Source organism: Coregonus clupeaformis, unplaced genomic scaffold, assembly GCF_020615455.1.
Source record: "Coregonus clupeaformis isolate EN_2021a unplaced genomic scaffold, ASM2061545v1 scaf0954, whole genome shotgun sequence".
Lineage (NCBI taxonomy): Eukaryota > Metazoa > Chordata > Actinopteri > Salmoniformes > Salmonidae > Coregonus > Coregonus clupeaformis.
Window position 1 is genome coordinate 23,045 of NW_025534408.1, and position 16,913 is coordinate 39,957.

Here is a 16,913-nt window from a genome sequence, read left to right on the forward strand (position 1 = left end):
TCTCTGACAGTTTTCTTCCTTTATTTTGGTTGACTGATGTGAGGTCAACACATTTACATCATTTAGCAGATGCTCTTATCCAGAGCGACTTACAAATTGGTGCATTCACCCTATAGCCAGTGGGATAACCACTTTACAATTTATTTATTTTTTTAAAATTGTTTTTAGGGGGGGTAGAAGGATTACTTTATCCTATCCCAGGTATTCCTTAAAGAGGTGGGGTTTCAAATGTCTCCGGAAGGTGGTGAGCGACTCCGCCGTCCTGGCGCCGTGAGGGAGCTTGTTCCACCATTGGGGTGCCAGAGCAGCGAACAGTTTTGACTGGGCTGAGCGGGAACTATGCTTCCGCAGAGGAAGGGGAGCTAGCAGGCCAGAGGTGGATGAACGCAATGCCCTCGTTTGGGTGTAGGGACTGATCAGAGCCTGAAGGTACGGAGGTGCCGTTCCCCTCACAGCTCCATAGGCAAGCACCATGGTCTTGTAACAGCTGCGAGCTTCAACTGGAAGCCAGTGGAGTGTGCGGAGGAGCGGGGTGACGTGAGAGAACTTGGGAAGGTTGAACACCAGACGGGCAGCGGCATTCTGGATGAGTTGTAGGGGTTTAATGGCACAGGCAGGGAGCCCAGCCAACAGCGAGTTGCAGTAATCCAGACGGGAGATGACAAGTGCCTGGATTAGGACCTGTGCCGCTTCCTGTGTAAGGCAGGGTCGTACTCTCCGAATGTTGTAGAGCATGAACCTGCAGGATCGGGTCACCGCCTTGATGTTAGCGGAGAACGACAGGGTGTTGTCCAGGGTCACGCCAAGGCTCTTCGCACTCTGGGAGGAGGACACAACGGAGTTGTCAACCGTGATGGCGAGATCATGGAACGGGCAGTCCTTCCCCGGGAGGAAGAGCAGCTCCGTCTTGCCAAGGTTCAGCTTGAGGTGGTGATCCGTCATCCATACTGATATGTCTGCCAGACAATTCCATTTACATTACAGAAAGCATCTATTCAATTTAAATACATGTGCACACTATAATACACCTCAAATCTCAAAAACTAGAGATAAACGCAAGAAGTCAACCACCTCGATAAATGTGTCAAGAGAGGTTGTACTGGGACAGTAACAGTATGGGTCAGAAATAACACTGGATGCCAGAGAGACACACATTGGAAATAGCATTAGCATTCCAAGTACATGGATCAAACTGCTGTGAAAACAAAACATTAACATTTATATACCCATTGATTGATTGATGTCCCAGACACACAACAGCACCAGTTAAATACCATTTAAGCCCCTTATGAACACACAAACTGGTTGAATCAACGTTGTTTCAACGTAAATTTGTCAATGTATTGTGACATGGAATCTACGTGGAAAATACATTGGATTTGAAAAAAGTAATCAATGTAAACTTATTTTGAGGGTGGAATTTCATCAATGTAACCAATTTTCAACATAGACAAACCTTGTATAAAATATGTTGAATTTGTACCTTTGAAACAACGTCAGATCTTCAACGACATATCCACTATCAGGAAAAAAACTTTAAGCTGGGCAGCACCTCCTATTGGAGAGTTGATCTATATACAGCTATTCATTTGGTCTCCCATTCAGGGTTTTAACCAAGCCCAGCCCTGCTTAGCTTTGATATTTGTCACTGACTATAATAGGACTAGATAGAATAGGACTAAGTTAAAGAATAGGACTAAATCAAATCAAAGTTTATGTAAAGTGCATTTAAAGTTTGATTAGATTTAGTCCTATTCTTTAACTTAGATTTTTGGTTGAGATGGAGACACAAATCCAACATATCAATTATTAATTTGTAGACAAACTGGATATTGAATTGTGTTTGGTTGTCAATGCAACCAAATATCAACATTTGAAGGAGATGTATCTTCTGATTGGATAGTTCCATCTGTTCCACTGACTTAGTCTGGCTTTAATTCCAGTTTGTCTACAAATTAATTATTGATATGTTGGATTCAGGTCTCCATCTCAACCAAAAAAGTTAAAGAATAGGACTAACCACATCGAACCTTAAATGCACTTCAACTTTGATTTGATCCTATTCTTTCATTTTGATTCTTGGAGACATGAATCCAACATATCAATAATTAATTTGTAGACAAACTGGAATTAAAGCCAGACTAAGTCAGTGGAACAGATGGAACTATCCAATCAGAAGATACATCTCCTTCAAATGTTGATATTTGGTTGTGTTGACAACCAAACACAATTCAATATAACTTTTGCAATACAGTAAATAGCCTATTAACTTGTCCACAGGTTAACAAATGATATGTTGGATTCACCTCTCCAACTAAACCAAAAATAAAAGTTAAAGAATAGGATTAAGCAAGTGGCTCAGATGAAACCATCCAAGCATTAGATATCCTTTAAAATGTTGATATTTGGTTTCCTTTTGGAATACAGTAAATAGCCTAAAGTTAAGGCTATCTTACAAACTAATGTAACAGTATTTATTCAACCTTAAAATGAGTAACACACATCCATGTGTGAATGAAGGAGTCCGGCGCAGGAGGTAAAACACCGAAGTCCAGAGTTTATTCCGTTTACATAAATAAAACGCACCCAGCAATAACAAATGGAAGAGTCGAGCTACTCGCTCTCACAATGAAACAATCACTCACAAAGACAAGGGGAACAGAGGGAACACGTATACACATACTAATTAGGGGAATGAGCACCAGGTGTGTGTGATTGACAAGACAAGATAAGTGGAGTGATGAGAATGGGATCGGCAGTAGCTAGTAAACTGGTGACGACGAACGCCGAAACATGCCCAAACAAGGAAGGGAGTCAGCCTCGGTTGAAGTCGTGACACCATGGCCACATTTTGAAGCTAGCCTACAGTAACTATACATGTCTTCTTATGTAATAATAGAAAGCGTGCATGCCCAAGATAGCATCCAAACACCGCAGGTCTGTGGAGATCTTCACAATTGCTATAATAATCTGCGCAGAATGTCGAACACCATTGATCACTTGCACTATGTGTTTTTAATGTAATCTCAACTGCAATCCAGGTCATTTGGTCGCGCTATTAGAGTATGCACAGTGATAACACATTAAATTGTTGTATAAATACAAAATATCTGACATTGTATTACCATTTTAACTTTGTTGTGCTTTTAAATGGTTGAAAGCATAGTGATAACACAATGGAAATTCAACAAACTTCTGGCTGTCTCTTTCAGTGGGTGAATAAAGGTTGAAATCTCATTGATCAATGTCTCAACCAAATATTACCCACATTTCCACGTTGAAATTACGTGATGTGCCCAGTGGGATACTATGGCAGGGATACACCACAATGTCACATCTCTATGGAGGACACATCAAGATATTTGTTTTAACCCTTTTTATCGATTTGTTATGACTTTTGGACTAGGGATTGTTTTGTTATAGGGCACATGATATAGAGTATCAAATTATATTCACTGTCACAACAGTTGCTAAATTAAAAGATGTGATCCAATGTGACTGCTATCACTCCAAATCAGTTGAATCTATGGAACTGATGAAAAAACAAGTGGTCAATTTATTGCAGCGGTTATATTTTATGAATAACTCAAAGTCTGATGAAAATAGACTCATGTCTAAGTAAAAATAGAAGTTCAGTGTCACTACTTGTTCAGAGTCTTGTTTTGCTTCTTTGGTACGTCTGAAAATGTCTACACTGGTCTGACACTAGGCCAGTGATATATAATTGGGAACTTGGGACAGTGATATATGGTTGGCCCAGTAACCACGTTTCCATCCAACCTTTTTATGCGAGTAAGGTTCATGTCGGATAAAGAAATGCCACTACAGGCCTGATGGAAACAGCACATTTGTCGGTAAACTTTCCAAATGTCGACTAAACTAAATACGCTAGACAAGGTGGGATCTTTTTGTGTCTGTAAATTTAATTATGCGAAAAAAGACGGTGGAAACGCCTTTATATTGACATAACTATCATATCGAAGTAAATTTGGAGTCACGTGATGATATTGCGTGATCCTCCCACTACAACTCGGGAAAGCATGCAGTTTATTAGGCTAAATGAAATAAATGAAGGGTGGTGAAAGTGCACTGTGATGAGCTTGATGCGCCTTTCCAATAAATGTGATCGATGCTTGACAAATAAAAAATAATCACGCTCTTATCCATAACAATCTCATCATGTAGACTTGCCTATCTGCGAGCTGTTGGCTAGAGCGCACGTGCCAACACCAGAGATTTGCAATATAATGCAACATTTCTTCAGTAGAGTTTAAAATGCGATGGAAACCCATTTAACTTGTATTTTTTATTCGGTACATGGGAATTCAATCGCAAAAGTTGTTTTTATGTGCAATAAGTCATCACGCACATACTGTTATCCCCAACAAGTCAATTTGATGCAAACATCTCTGGTGGGAATATGCACATATTGTTTTTATACGGATTTTACAACATTCGCATTAAAATCTGTCACCAATTGGATGGAAACCTAGCTATTGAGTGAGACAGAATCAGAAAGTCAAATGATAGATGTGGAAATAGTAGATCAGCGATAAAGGGTATGGTGAACTAAGTACTGGGTGTTGGTTAGGTGCTGTTAAAAGCAATGCAAAATATTTTAGGTGGAAACTACTGAAAGTGATATTACAATTAAACTAAAGTGCTTTGACATGTAAAGCATTGACCCAGGCTCATTTACTACCATTACCTGTTACTGATGTTCACCAGAACAGGTCAATATTCCAGCTAAAACCTTTAGTAAGTGGTAAATTTAAACTTTAGAATCTGATGCTACGTAAAAAAATATGAGTATGTCCTTTAGTATCATCTATAGCTTAGATCAATGTGAGCTGTATCCTTGCCTCTTAAAAGACTGATTTTGAAAGTGTCATGATACTGATAAAAACATGGAATGGGTGAAATGCTTTCAGTGCCTTCTTTTGATTTGCAGATAAATAGGGAGGCTGGGGGTGATATAGTCCAAATAAGCCCCTCCCCCTGTGATGAAACAAGAAAACAAAGACTTGTGATACAAGTTGATACAACTAGGAGCTCTAACTACAGAAAATATGTATATGCATTCTAATATATATATATTCTTAATACAAATCAAAATATACAGCTAATCAAAAATACACTATTAAATCTCCAGGTTGGCCGGCTTCTCAGAGATTTAAAAAATACAATAAAACCAGGTTTTACAGTTGGGTCAGTTACCACAGCAATGAAAAAATGGCACCAGGCAAAGAGAAGAAAGAAGGGAGCAAGATGGTGTGATAATGAGAGGTAGAGAGAGTGAGCAGGAGAGAGACTGGAGGCAGTTCAGTCATCACTGTCGCTGCCTGACTCGCTCAACTGGAGGTCATTCCCTGTGGACACACAAACAACACACATTACTACATTGCAACCACCACCTACATACCTCTATCGAGAGATAAATTATTAGTAGTCCCCCCAAAGTAGAGTGCTACACTGGCCCTACCAGCCCTGGTACTCACTGAGCGTGTTCATCAGCTGGTTGCTGCCCGGTTGCCTGTCTGCTCCTCCGTTGGCCATGGGGTTACGGTTGGGGGAGGGCTGGATGTGGGGGAGAGGGAGTGGGACAGGTTGGGGATGAGGGGCGTCATGCTCCCCATCACTGCTGGAGCTGTCGTCCCCACTACCAGAGCCACTGGCCGAGTCAGATGAGCTGCTGCCGCTACTGCTACTCATCTGTTCAATAACCTCCACCTCCGCTCGCAGCTCTGTGCCAGGACAGGAGGGGGCGACAGAGGCAATAGAGTCAGTACACAGTCAAAGTCAATCGAGAAACAAGAATGATCACATGGTAAAAGTTGTGGCAACATGAAGAGGCTCACCTCTCTTGATGTCATCTAGCTGGGGCTCAGGGGAGGGGTTGTCCTTGGAAGGGGAGGGGGAGGTCTTGGCCCCTGCACCAGGCTTAGTGGGGGCACGGAACTGCGCTGGAGGCTGGGGGGCAGTGGCACGCACCGACTGCTGCTCAATCCTGGCCTGGATCTTACTGCTGCCCTCCGCTCTGAAAAACCAAGTCAACAGCTGCACATCTACTGTCACAAATGATCTGCAAAACACATTTCTTAATTCACAAGTTAATTGTTACTATGTATTTTTGAGACAATGTTTTGGTTAACCCCCTCACCTGGTTTTCTTGACCTGGATACTGCTGCTCAACTTCTCCAGCATGTACTCCCCAGTGTCATGATTTATGATAAGAACACAGTCTTTCTGATATGGCCGCTTATTCCCTTTGAATACTGTCATGGGTGGTGTAGAGCCCTAAGAACAGCACAAGAACAAGTATCATGATCAAGTACACAGTTTGCTTTCATCTTTCTGCAGTGGAGTTATCAGAATTAACTTTTGTCATTGTACAGCAGAGGCAAAAGACCACAGCTGAGTAACAATGACTAAAAAACACCCACTCTTACTGGAATGTGAGGTAATGTGATGGTGACTTCTTCTCCTTTACCGACTTGCAACTCTCCCTCGCAGCTTGTGTCAATTGAAGCTGGTTTGAAATCATCTACAAGTGTGAAAGAGTGAGAAAGGTAATTATAAAGTCAGAAATACTAGTTACCTGTCCAAAATTGTAATCAGTAACCTAACTTTTGGATTACCCAAACTCAGTAACGTAATCTGATTACTTTCCCCTTAAGAGGAATTAGAAGAAGTAAAAAAGGACACATTAAACGCATTTGGTGTGTCATCATAGTGGTCTCTGATTTGTGGTCAGACTCGCTCAGGTGGAACAACCTTAAACTTGCGCCTTTTTTCAGTACTCAATTGAATGTCATTGAGAAAATAGAAAGATGTTAATGTATTTTTTCGCAAACATCCTTTCTGAATTTAAAAGTAATCACCTTGCTACGCTACTTAGTTTTTCAAAAGTATTTGTAATCTGATTACAATATTTTTGCTCGTAACGTACCTGATTCCCATTAGTTTTTTGTAATCAAGCTAGCTAACTAACAGTAACTAGCTATATTGTTAGCTAACGTTAGCTAGCTGACGAAGATAGTTAGCTAACATTATCTAACTTACCAAAAGGCGTGACTAAAGTTGGGTATAGTAAAATAAACTTAACATATTTACACATTTATACTTAATCACTAAAAATATTGTCTGGCTACTAACATCTGATGGTGTGAAATGACGATTTTGGCCTCTTCTCAAAGCTCTCTCCGAGCTTCAAAACATGTTCTTCTTTGTCCAAGAGCGGATTTGTACTCCCATTCATGACTCTGCTGGAAGTTTAAGATTCACATGTATTTAAAATATGCTGCTTTATAACATTTAATGATAAGCTACTTTAGCTAGCTATGCAGCTAGCTAAGCTGTTCAGCAAAACAATCCATACGCCACATGACCACTTATTTCCCTGTTTTGTTCCAGTGCTGAAATGTCACCGATAGGGTCTGAAAACCCTGCTTGGTTTGACTCCAAAAGAAACACCCACAAATCAGCATATTTAGTACCTTAGAATTAGTAACAATGTATTATTATCTATTAGTATAATAATAATAATTTCACCTCACACGAATAAGTACAACGTTTTTACTGACTGATATAAACAGGCCGGAATCATCGTAATCAAACACTGTTCCCACACGGACGAAGAAGACTACATGCCACACGAGAAATCTTAGAACATTTCTGGAACATTTGCGTTCATTAAAAATGTATGTGGAAATATTTCGTGCATTTTCATTAGCAGTCTATCTATCACTATAATGTGTTAGTACCATCCATTAATATTAGCTGGATCATTTAATATGGATTGATGAAATATAATAGATTTGAGAATGTCAAGGAAGTTCTGCTATTAGCTACTACCGTTAACTACAGTAGTGCAAGTTATGGCACTATCAAAGCAAGACGACACAGCCAATGTTGTACTCCCTGGAGAGGAACCCAAAGACAGATTGCCATGTCTTACCCAACCAGTCCAAAGCAAAACATCTACTGGCAGGACTTTGAATGAGAAAGAGATGGAGAAACTGACAGGTGACCAGACTTTGGTGTCTGACTTCAAGCAGATGAAGTTGGAAAAGGAGGCACAGAAAAACTGGGACTTGTTTTACAAAAGGAACACTACAAACTTTTTCAAGGATAGGCATTGGACCACCAGAGAGTTTGAAGAACTGAAAGTGTGCCTTGAGGTAAGAAGATGGTGTGGGATGTTGTTAGGTTCCCAACTAGGGGTGCATCTCAATATGGTACGTTTCTCTCTCTCAGTTTGAAGCCCAGAGGCTGGTCCTGCTTGAAGCTGGCTGTGGGGTTGGGAACTGCATCTTCCCACTACTGGAGGAAGACCTCAACATCTTTGTCTATGCCTGTGACTTCTCACCACGAGCTGTGGAGTTTGTGAAGGTAAGAAGATGTACCACTAATGACCCGGAGCTAGTGAGACTTTTAACAAAACAACCCTGATGTCCAGAGTCATTTTCTCTTTGTCCTCAGCAACACCCCCTGTACTGCACTGAGCGCTGCAGTGCGTTCCAGTGTGACCTGACTAAAGATGACCTGAGGGGTAATGTCCCAGTGGGCAGTGTGGATGTGGCCACGCTCATATTCGTCCTCTCAGCCATCCACCCAGACAAGATGCAGCAGGCTCTGGACAACATTTACAGGGTGAGACAGGGCTGAGGAAAAGCATGAAACTGCAGTAAACACTTTAAACACCCTCAAAATAACTCGTGACTGAATTGACATTCTCTGTGTCAGGTTCTGAAGCCAGGGGGCATCATTCTGTTCAGGGACTATGGCCTGTATGACCACGCCATGATGAGGTTTAAGGCCGGAAACAAACTGGGAGAGAACTTCTACGTCAGGCAGGACGGCACCAGGTCTTATTTCTTCTCCAAAGGTCAGTCCATTCCTCTTTCTCTTTCCTCTCCTACATTTTCCCTCGTAGTAGTTCTTTTAGCTTTTTTGTCTTTCTTTCTTTCTCTCATCACATAACGCACAAGCAGTAAGCAGTCGGTCTCTTCTATGGGACTCTTTCTCTGTTTATACATTTTTCTTCTTCTTCGATGAGGTTTAACGGCAGTTGGCATCCAATAAATGTTGCATTACCGCCACCTACTAGACTGGAGTTTAACTCCCTTATACTTTTCTTTTTTTTTAAATATACAAAAAAATAATAATACTAATACCCTATCATCTAACACTACACTCACAAAACATTAAAAATAAATAAAAAATATCATACTCCACTATTTAAATCTATTTAGTCCTACTTCAGGCCAACAGCCTGAAAGGATCGGACATCGCCACTTAACACACCCTGTAACTCTTCCAATGTCAAGTCTTGCACACCAAAATACCTCTCCGTAGCTGCCACCACAACCTCTATTTTCTGCGACTTACGTTCCATCCCTGCAGTAGATTTGATAACCATTGCTATAAATGCCAAAAATCCAATCTTACTGAAACATACAGTACCAGTCAAAAGTTTGGACACACCTACTCATTCAAGGGTTTTTCTTTATTTTATACAATTTTCTACATTGTATAATAATAGTGAAGACATCAAAACTATGAAATAACACATATGGAATCATGTACTAACCCAAAAAGTGTTAAACAAATCAAAATATATTTTATACTTGAGATTCTTCAAATAGCCACTCTTTGCCTTGATGACAACTTTGCACACTCTTGGCATTCTCTCAACCATCATAACCAGGAATGCTTTTCCCACATATGCTGAGCACTTGTTGGCTGCTTTTCCTTCACTCTGTGGTCCGACTCATCCCAAACCATCTCAATTGGGTTGAGGTCGGAGAATAGTGGAGGCCAGGTCATCTGATGCAGGACTCCATCACTCTCCTTCTTGGTAAAATAGCCCTTACACAGCCTGGAGGTGTGTTGGGTCATTGTCCTGTTGAAAAACAAATAATAGTCCCACTAAGCCCAAACCAGATGGGATGGCGTATCGCTGTAGAATGCTGTGGTAGCCATGCTGGTTAAGTGTGCCTTGAATTCTAAATAAATCACAGTCAGTGTCACCAGCAAAGCACCCCCACACCATAACACCTCCTCCTCCATGCTTTACGGTGGGAACTACACATGCGGCGATCATCCGTTCACCCACACCGCATCTCACAAAGACACTGCGGTTGGAACCAAAAATCTCAAATTTGGACTCCAGACCAAAGGACACATTTCTACCAGTCTAATGTCCATTGCTCGTGTTTCTTGACCCAAGCAGGTTTCTTCTTATTATTGGTGTCCTCTAGTAGTGTTTTTTTTGCAGCAATTTGACCATGAAGGCCTGATTCACACAGTCCCCTCTGAACAGTTGATGTTGAGATGTGTCTGTGACTTGAACTCTGTGATGCATTTATTTGGGCTGCAGTTTCTGAGGCTGGTAACTCTAATGAACTTATCCTCTGCAGCAGAGGTAACACTGGGTCTTCCATTCCTGTGGCGGTCCTCATGAGAGCCAGTTTCATCATAGCGCTTGATGGTTTTTGCGAGTGCACTTGAAGAATCTTTAAAGGTTCTTGAAATGTTCCGTATTAACTGACTTTCATGTGTTAAAGTAATGATGGACTGTCATTTCTCTTTGCTTATTTGAGCTGTTCTTGCCATAATAGGGACTTGGTCTTTTACCAAATAGGGCTATCTTCTGTATACCACCACTACCTTGTCACAACACAACTGATTGGCTCAAACGCATTAAGAAGGAATTAAATTCCACAAATTAACTTTTGAAATGCATTCCAGGTGACTACCTCATGAAGCTGGTTGAGAGAATGTGAAGAGTGTGCAAAGCTGTCATCAAGGCAAAGGGTGGCTATTTGAAGAATCTGAAATATAAAATACATTTTGATTTGTTTAACACTTTTTTGGTTACTACATGATTCCATATGTGTTATTTCGTAGTTTTGATGTCCACTATTATTCTGTAATGTAAAAATAAAGAAAAACCCTTGAATGAGTAGGTGTGTCCAAACTTTTGACTGGTAGTGTATATCACTTGTTGGTTTATCCCTCTGTACTGGTACATATCTACTACTCACACCACTCCTCTCAGGATCCCTCCACCTTGACCCATCTTCCTCTACTTTCTTCACTGCCTCAGCATATGACAACTTCTGCACTACTCTAACCCTGGAAACCTCAACCTGCCTCTCTTGCATGGGCACCCCTACATTTAACACATACCACTGCTTTCCCCAATGCTACACATTCCTTGGTCTTATGCCCTTCTGCACACTTCTCACATCTAGGAACCTCCCTCCTACACACTGCTGCCACATGCCCATAAGCTTGACACCTGTAACAATGTAATGTATTCAGCACAAAAGCTCGTACAGGATAACTTATATATCCTAATATCACTTTGTCGGGCAAAGACTCAACATCAAAACTCAAAAGAACAGACAATGACTCGACTGTTTCTCCACTCACTCCAACCTGTCTGCGTCTCACCAAACGACGAGCATCACAAACACGGGAATCTTCTCCTTCAGTTGGTCAGCTTTCACATTTACCGCTACCCCAGTAATCACTCCTTTCAATGGCTCCCTTTTCTTGAGAGCAAAACAATTCACATATCTTGCCCCCATTCATTTAACACGGAGCTCCTGCTCCCTCTGACCAGCAGAAACACAAACAATTATCACTAGACCACTTCTGGTTACCCTCACCGATTCCACAGCACCCAACTCTGTTTTCACCCAACCTGAAACCACAAATGGATCAGCCAAAAGGCAAGGGTCCACTTTTTCCAAAAACGTCACTCCTACTGTCACAGACTCATCTTTATCCTGACCCTCGGTGCAAGCCTCGGGCCCCGAGAACTTCACCACACCTACCACCTCCGATACTTCGCCCTCATTCACTTCCATTTCTCCTATTGTCTTCAACTCACTCTGCTTACACTTTCTACCATTCTCCTTTAACAAACCATCTCCCTTATTTCTGCCATTTTTAACCGACTCAAGCTCACCCTCTTCCTCCCTCTCTCTCTCTTAGACCTCCTCTGCCTCTCTTTTTCCCTCCATTCCTCCTCCGTATTCCAAGTCTAACTCTCCTGATGATAATACTGCATGTCTCCTGACATACATCTTGTTCTTGCCTTGTCAAGGGACGCCATTTAACCGGCTGTCACAATCTCCGTACAATCTATACATTTTTCATCTGAACCTTCTGTGTTTCAGAGCTCTTAGCTGACCTGTTCAGAGGGGCGGGGTTCGAGAGTGTAACCAATGAGTACGTGCTACGAGAAACGGTCAATAAGAAGGAGGGACTTTGTGTGCCCAGGGTGTTCCTTCAAAGCAAGTTCCGAAGGCCAGACCAATTACAGAGCTCCTGAAGTCCCTTTCCGCAACAAATGTTTGAAACCTTCAAAGGCACAAATGGACTGAAACCTTCATATATAAACGGATATCATTGGACAAAAGCCTACACTGCCGTATTGCTGATCAAGTGCCGTTTGTTTGATTATGCTTTTTTATTAATAAAACTCAGTGGTGGAAAAAGTACCCAATTGTCATACTTTGAATGAGTAAAAGTAAAGATACCTTAATAGAAAATGACTCAAGTAAAAGTGAAAGCTACCCACTAAAATACTACTTGAGTAAAGTCTAAAATGATGTGGTTTTAAATATTCTTAGGTATCAAAAGTAAATGTAATTGCTAAAATATGCTTAAGTATCAAAAGTAAAAGTAAATGCTATAAATAATTTCAAATTCCTTATATTAAGCAAACCAGACAGCACAATTTATTTTTTATTTAACAATAGCCAGGGGCACACTCCAACACTCAGACATAATTTACAAACAAAGCATTTGTGTTTAGTGAAGTCCGCCAGATTAGAGGCAGTAGTGATGACTGCGCGTTCACTTGATAAGTATGTGAATTTGACTATTTTCCTGTCATGCTAAGTATTCGAAATGTAACGAGTACTTTTGGGTGTCAGGGAAAATGTAGGGGAGTAAAAAGTACATATTTTCTTTAGTAATGTAGTGAAGTAAAAGTTATAAAAAATAAAATGGTCAAGTACAGAATCCAAAAAAAATACTTAAGTAGGACTTGAAAGTATTTTTACTTAGTTACTTTACACCAATGATAAAACTATATGTGTATATGATGGAGAATTTCTTAGAGAGAATGGTTTGGTTGTGTAGTTTCAGAGTTGTTAAAGTTCCAATACTATTTTTTGCTGCCATCTTTTCCAATCACATTTATTTTTACCACAAGGGGGCAACAAAACCTGTATAAAATATGTAACATCAAGTGCTCCTTGGTTACAGTCAAAATAAATATTGTCTCATATTTTTTATCCTGCTCAATTTGTTTTCTATTTCCAATTTATCACGTTTACCTAGCATTCATACACAATGTGCATACTTGGCAAACCCATGTTGACTTCTAAAAATGTAAACGTGATGGTTTAATGTAGATGTCATGCACCTAATAATCTCTCGTGGACAGATGCATGTAACATATCTGACACAATTATGCAAGAATGTAGTTCTTGGTGTCCGAGATTATGCACCTAATGATTTTGAGTGGGCAGGATTTGTTTTAGCGCAACAGTAACAGTTCCTTATATTTTTAAGTTGCCACTACATACGAGAATACCTCTGCTTTTATGTCTTTAGGCACTGAACAACGAGCATCTGGATTTGTTTTTGAGACCACCTCTTTTTTCAGTCCCCCCTCCAAATGCACCCATCTGTGACACCACAAAGTCACCCCTGACCCTGTGGTAGGATGAGTCACCAGCAAGCACCTGAAATTATTACTCACATGTCACCTTTTCAAAGACCTCTACAGGTGTTTGTCCTATCTGGGCGTGTGTGTGTGTGTGTGTGCACGTTTCTGTGTGTGTGCTTATGTGCAGGTGCACGTGCAGGTTTCTTGTGTGTATTTTTTCATGTGGAACTGACCCCACCACGCGTTTACCCTTTCCAGCAGTGGGATGGGTCAGTGTGGGTTTGTGCCATGTCACCTTTGGGAGATGAGACAAGGGAACACGTGTCACTCCTCTCACATCATCAGGAACGTGAGGGCAGCTAGATCCACAGTACATGAGGAGTCTGACATTCAGTGAAATGCCGCAACCCCACCAGACACTGTCTGCTGGACACTTGGGGCTCAAAGGCCAGCTCCCTTCTGGCTTTTTTATAGCCTATACAGGGTTTACTGATACTGTAGAGGATGGCAAAGCACTGCCGTTTAAAAGGGTTCTTTATATCACCAGGTAGGTTCACGTGGGTCTGAGCATGATTTCGGCAACCCAGAACCAAAATCTTGCATCTACTTTATGTTAACGTCTGTCCACAAGAGAGAAAGGCTTTGCACAGTTTCACTGACATTAATCTCTATGAAAGGGATTTATCATTTGTTTACAAATTGGGTTGATTTATAGATCAGATAATCAGTGCAGCGCCTAGGTCAGACCGACCCTACCCACTGGGCACAGATGTCAATTCAACGTCTATTCCACGTTGGTTCAACGTCATTTCATTGAAATGAGGTGGAAACAACGTTGATTCAACCAGTGTGTGACCAGTGGATAGTGAATAAGCACAGTACGCTCCATTTCCATATCCTGTCAATAGGAAGTCTATAGCAACACAATGAGTCATTGAGGGAGTACACAGGTGCTCCCAGTCCTATTCAAGGTCCCCATCATCACTCATTACTAATCACCTGTCACCATTGTAATGTTCGGGATACAGGTACACACCCTGATCCTTCCTGTACATACACACACATAAACAAGTGGCGCCCATCTTTCTGTCGCGTGACGAGGGTTCTTACTGATGGTCCAGGCAAATCATTATTGTGAACCTCTACCCCCAACAATGTTCTCTTAATGTAATCCAGTCCACATTCACCCACTGCTATAACACTTGGCACTTTTCCCCTAAACATTTACAGCACTAAGTGATCATTATCAGCCTCTTAGGATCCTTTGTATATGAAGACGCTATAGGTACCTGGAATGTTTTGTGAAGTGGAGCCCTCATGAGTGTGATGATATTGCATAAGAGGAATGTGATAGGAGGGATTGCAGCGTATGATTACATATTTATCTCCCCCTCTCTTTTTCACTCTCACCTTATTCAAATGGCAGAATGTTCAGTGTGTCTCAGAGATCAAATATAGTGCATATCTATCAGCGTTGTCCGATCTACACAATCCATCTCAATTCTCAATGTTCTGAACGTTCCGCCCTACTAAGCAGGACCATGCCAAGATCCGCCTCTCTTATATTGCTGTGTCATTTCCTTTATAGAGAGGGCACTTCCTGTAGAAAAGTCTCTCGCACACGCACATGCTCAGGCTGAGGTCAGCTCTGCTCCACAGTGGAAGAGAGCACTGAAGAGGTCATAGCCTTCTAGTACCTTCTATCTGGAGGGGTTTGACATATCCTGTTATTCAGACACGTTCCTTTGGGTGGACAGAACATGCTGACTACTGTAGATGTCCTTGTGATGTTAATAGTAGTTACAGTGATGTAATGTGGGAAGCTAAACTCTTGTGAGATGAGGCTAGTACACTGTTTCCTCTGTAATTACCTAGGAAGGGATCCCTTCCTTAATGATATTGACTTATATTGGTTTCAGTAAAAAATAAATAATAATGTGTTCACAGTCCTAGATGTGGCTTTTTGGTGCTTATGGTTTTGAAAAGTATTGGCGAAACAATGTAGTCTATGCAGTTATGAATACCTATTGAAATACTAATCCTGATTTCACATTGGTTCTTGATATACTGTATACTCCCACTCCCCCCTGATCACAGCCATCTACATACAATAAGTAGGTTGTATACAATATATTTGATTCTCCTCCTAAATGGGGCATGTGATTCTCTTGTCAGTGAATGGGTAGCGGATGTATTCCAAGGACTAGACGGGTTTCCGAACGGGACACGACCCCATCAGATTGGAGCGCTGTGGAAAAAGTCATTGAGGTTTTCCTGACTGGTTGATTTTCTTCCTCCCCTTGTCGTGTCCCATTATTAACACTGGCAGTGAACTGGTGTTCTAACTGGTCTGTTCTCTGGCTTTAAGGTGAGCAGACAGACAGTCTGAGTTACATAACTGTCAAAACAATCACCCCCCTCAATCTGCATGCCTGCCATCCTCTGCTTCTCTCTTTTCCCCTCTGATGGGCATGGGGAATGAAAACAAGGATGTCTGGATGTGGGTATGAGAGAGGGAGAAAAAAAGAGAGAGCGAGAGAAGGAGCAAGTAAGCAGCTGTGTTTGTGTTGACTGAACCTGTGTGAATACAGGTCCAAGTGGTGTGTGTTTGTATGTGTGGGAGAAAAAGAGGGTGTAATACCTGGATTTACTCCCACACTGCAGAGATGCTCTCCTCCTGTTCTAGCTATGGGAACAACCCTAAAGGCAGCGCTGTGTCTGAGTACCCTGTACTTACGCACTGTAGCTGAGTCACCTTACTGTCCACGGCTGCCTAATCACGCACTGCAGCACTGATAAGGACCTCTTATATGCCTGAGGTTAATGAACAAAATGGGCTGTTGAACAGAACTGTGTCTTAGGATAAGGGTCCTTCACTGATGACGTGAATGTGTGCTATTTGCCTATCTAATCATATTTAGTATATCTGGGTCACATGGTATCTGAATCAGGATGGGACAAACGCATCTAACAAGAAGTGAAACTAATGAAATAGCTCAATAGGTCTATCTTGTCATCATAGTGCACTGCAGTAAAATAACTGGAAATAAACATTCTAATGGTAGTTGAATGATAACCAAGCCTTATGTTCTAATGTCAAGCAATAGCACTGATATGTGTCATTCAAAGCCTCTGTCATTTCATAAACTCTTTATAACTTTTTGTAAACATTACCACCTACACACCACATTTACATACTGGGCATTCCATTACCTTGGGC

The 16,913-nt window shown here is 41.3% G+C and overlaps 2 protein-coding genes across 2 annotated transcripts; one reads left to right on the plus strand and one right to left on the minus strand.

The window, feature by feature from the left end:
- Nucleotides 1-4,291: 4,291 nt before the first annotated feature.
- Nucleotides 4,292-7,565, minus strand: LOC121570040 (ELL-associated factor 1). Its single transcript, XM_045217174.1, has 6 exons — nucleotides 7,156-7,565; nucleotides 6,450-6,544; nucleotides 6,161-6,297; nucleotides 5,859-6,037; nucleotides 5,499-5,744; nucleotides 4,292-5,369 (listed from the first exon to the last, which is right to left on the minus strand). The coding sequence occupies exons 1-6, from the start codon at nucleotides 7,256-7,258 to the stop codon at nucleotides 5,323-5,325; spliced, it is 807 nt and encodes a 268-aa protein (XP_045073109.1). The 5' UTR covers nucleotides 7,259-7,565; the 3' UTR covers nucleotides 4,292-5,322.
- Nucleotides 7,566-7,607: 42 nt separating this feature from the next.
- Nucleotides 7,608-12,515, plus strand: LOC121570039 (tRNA N(3)-methylcytidine methyltransferase METTL6). Its single transcript, XM_041881486.2, has 5 exons — nucleotides 7,608-8,180; nucleotides 8,257-8,391; nucleotides 8,482-8,652; nucleotides 8,746-8,887; nucleotides 12,192-12,515. Exons 1-5 carry the CDS (start codon nucleotides 7,878-7,880, stop codon nucleotides 12,344-12,346), a joined length of 906 nt encoding a protein of 301 aa, XP_041737420.2. The 5' UTR covers nucleotides 7,608-7,877; the 3' UTR covers nucleotides 12,347-12,515.
- The last annotated feature ends 4,398 nt before the right edge of the window (nucleotides 12,516-16,913 follow it).

Excerpts from the sequence above, each read along its gene's own strand:
- LOC121570040 (XM_045217174.1), bottom strand. The coding sequence starts at position 7,258 with ATGAATGGGAGTACAAATCCGCTCTTGGACAAAGAAGAACATGTTTTG. Across the intron at positions 6,298-6,449 it reads TCACATTACCTCACATTCCA|GGCTCTACACCACCCATGAC; the intron begins GTAAGAGTGGGT and ends TGCTGTTCTTAG. Across the intron at positions 5,745-5,858 it reads GCTAGATGACATCAAGAGAG|AGCTGCGAGCGGAGGTGGAG; the intron begins GTGAGCCTCTTC and ends GTCCTGGCACAG.
- LOC121570039 (XM_041881486.2), top strand. The coding sequence starts at position 7,878 with ATGGCACTATCAAAGCAAGACGACACAGCCAATGTTGTACTCCCTGGA. Across the intron at positions 8,181-8,256 it reads AACTGAAAGTGTGCCTTGAG|TTTGAAGCCCAGAGGCTGGT; the intron begins GTAAGAAGATGG and ends TCTCTCTCTCAG. Across the intron at positions 8,392-8,481 it reads GAGCTGTGGAGTTTGTGAAG|CAACACCCCCTGTACTGCAC; the intron begins GTAAGAAGATGT and ends CTTTGTCCTCAG.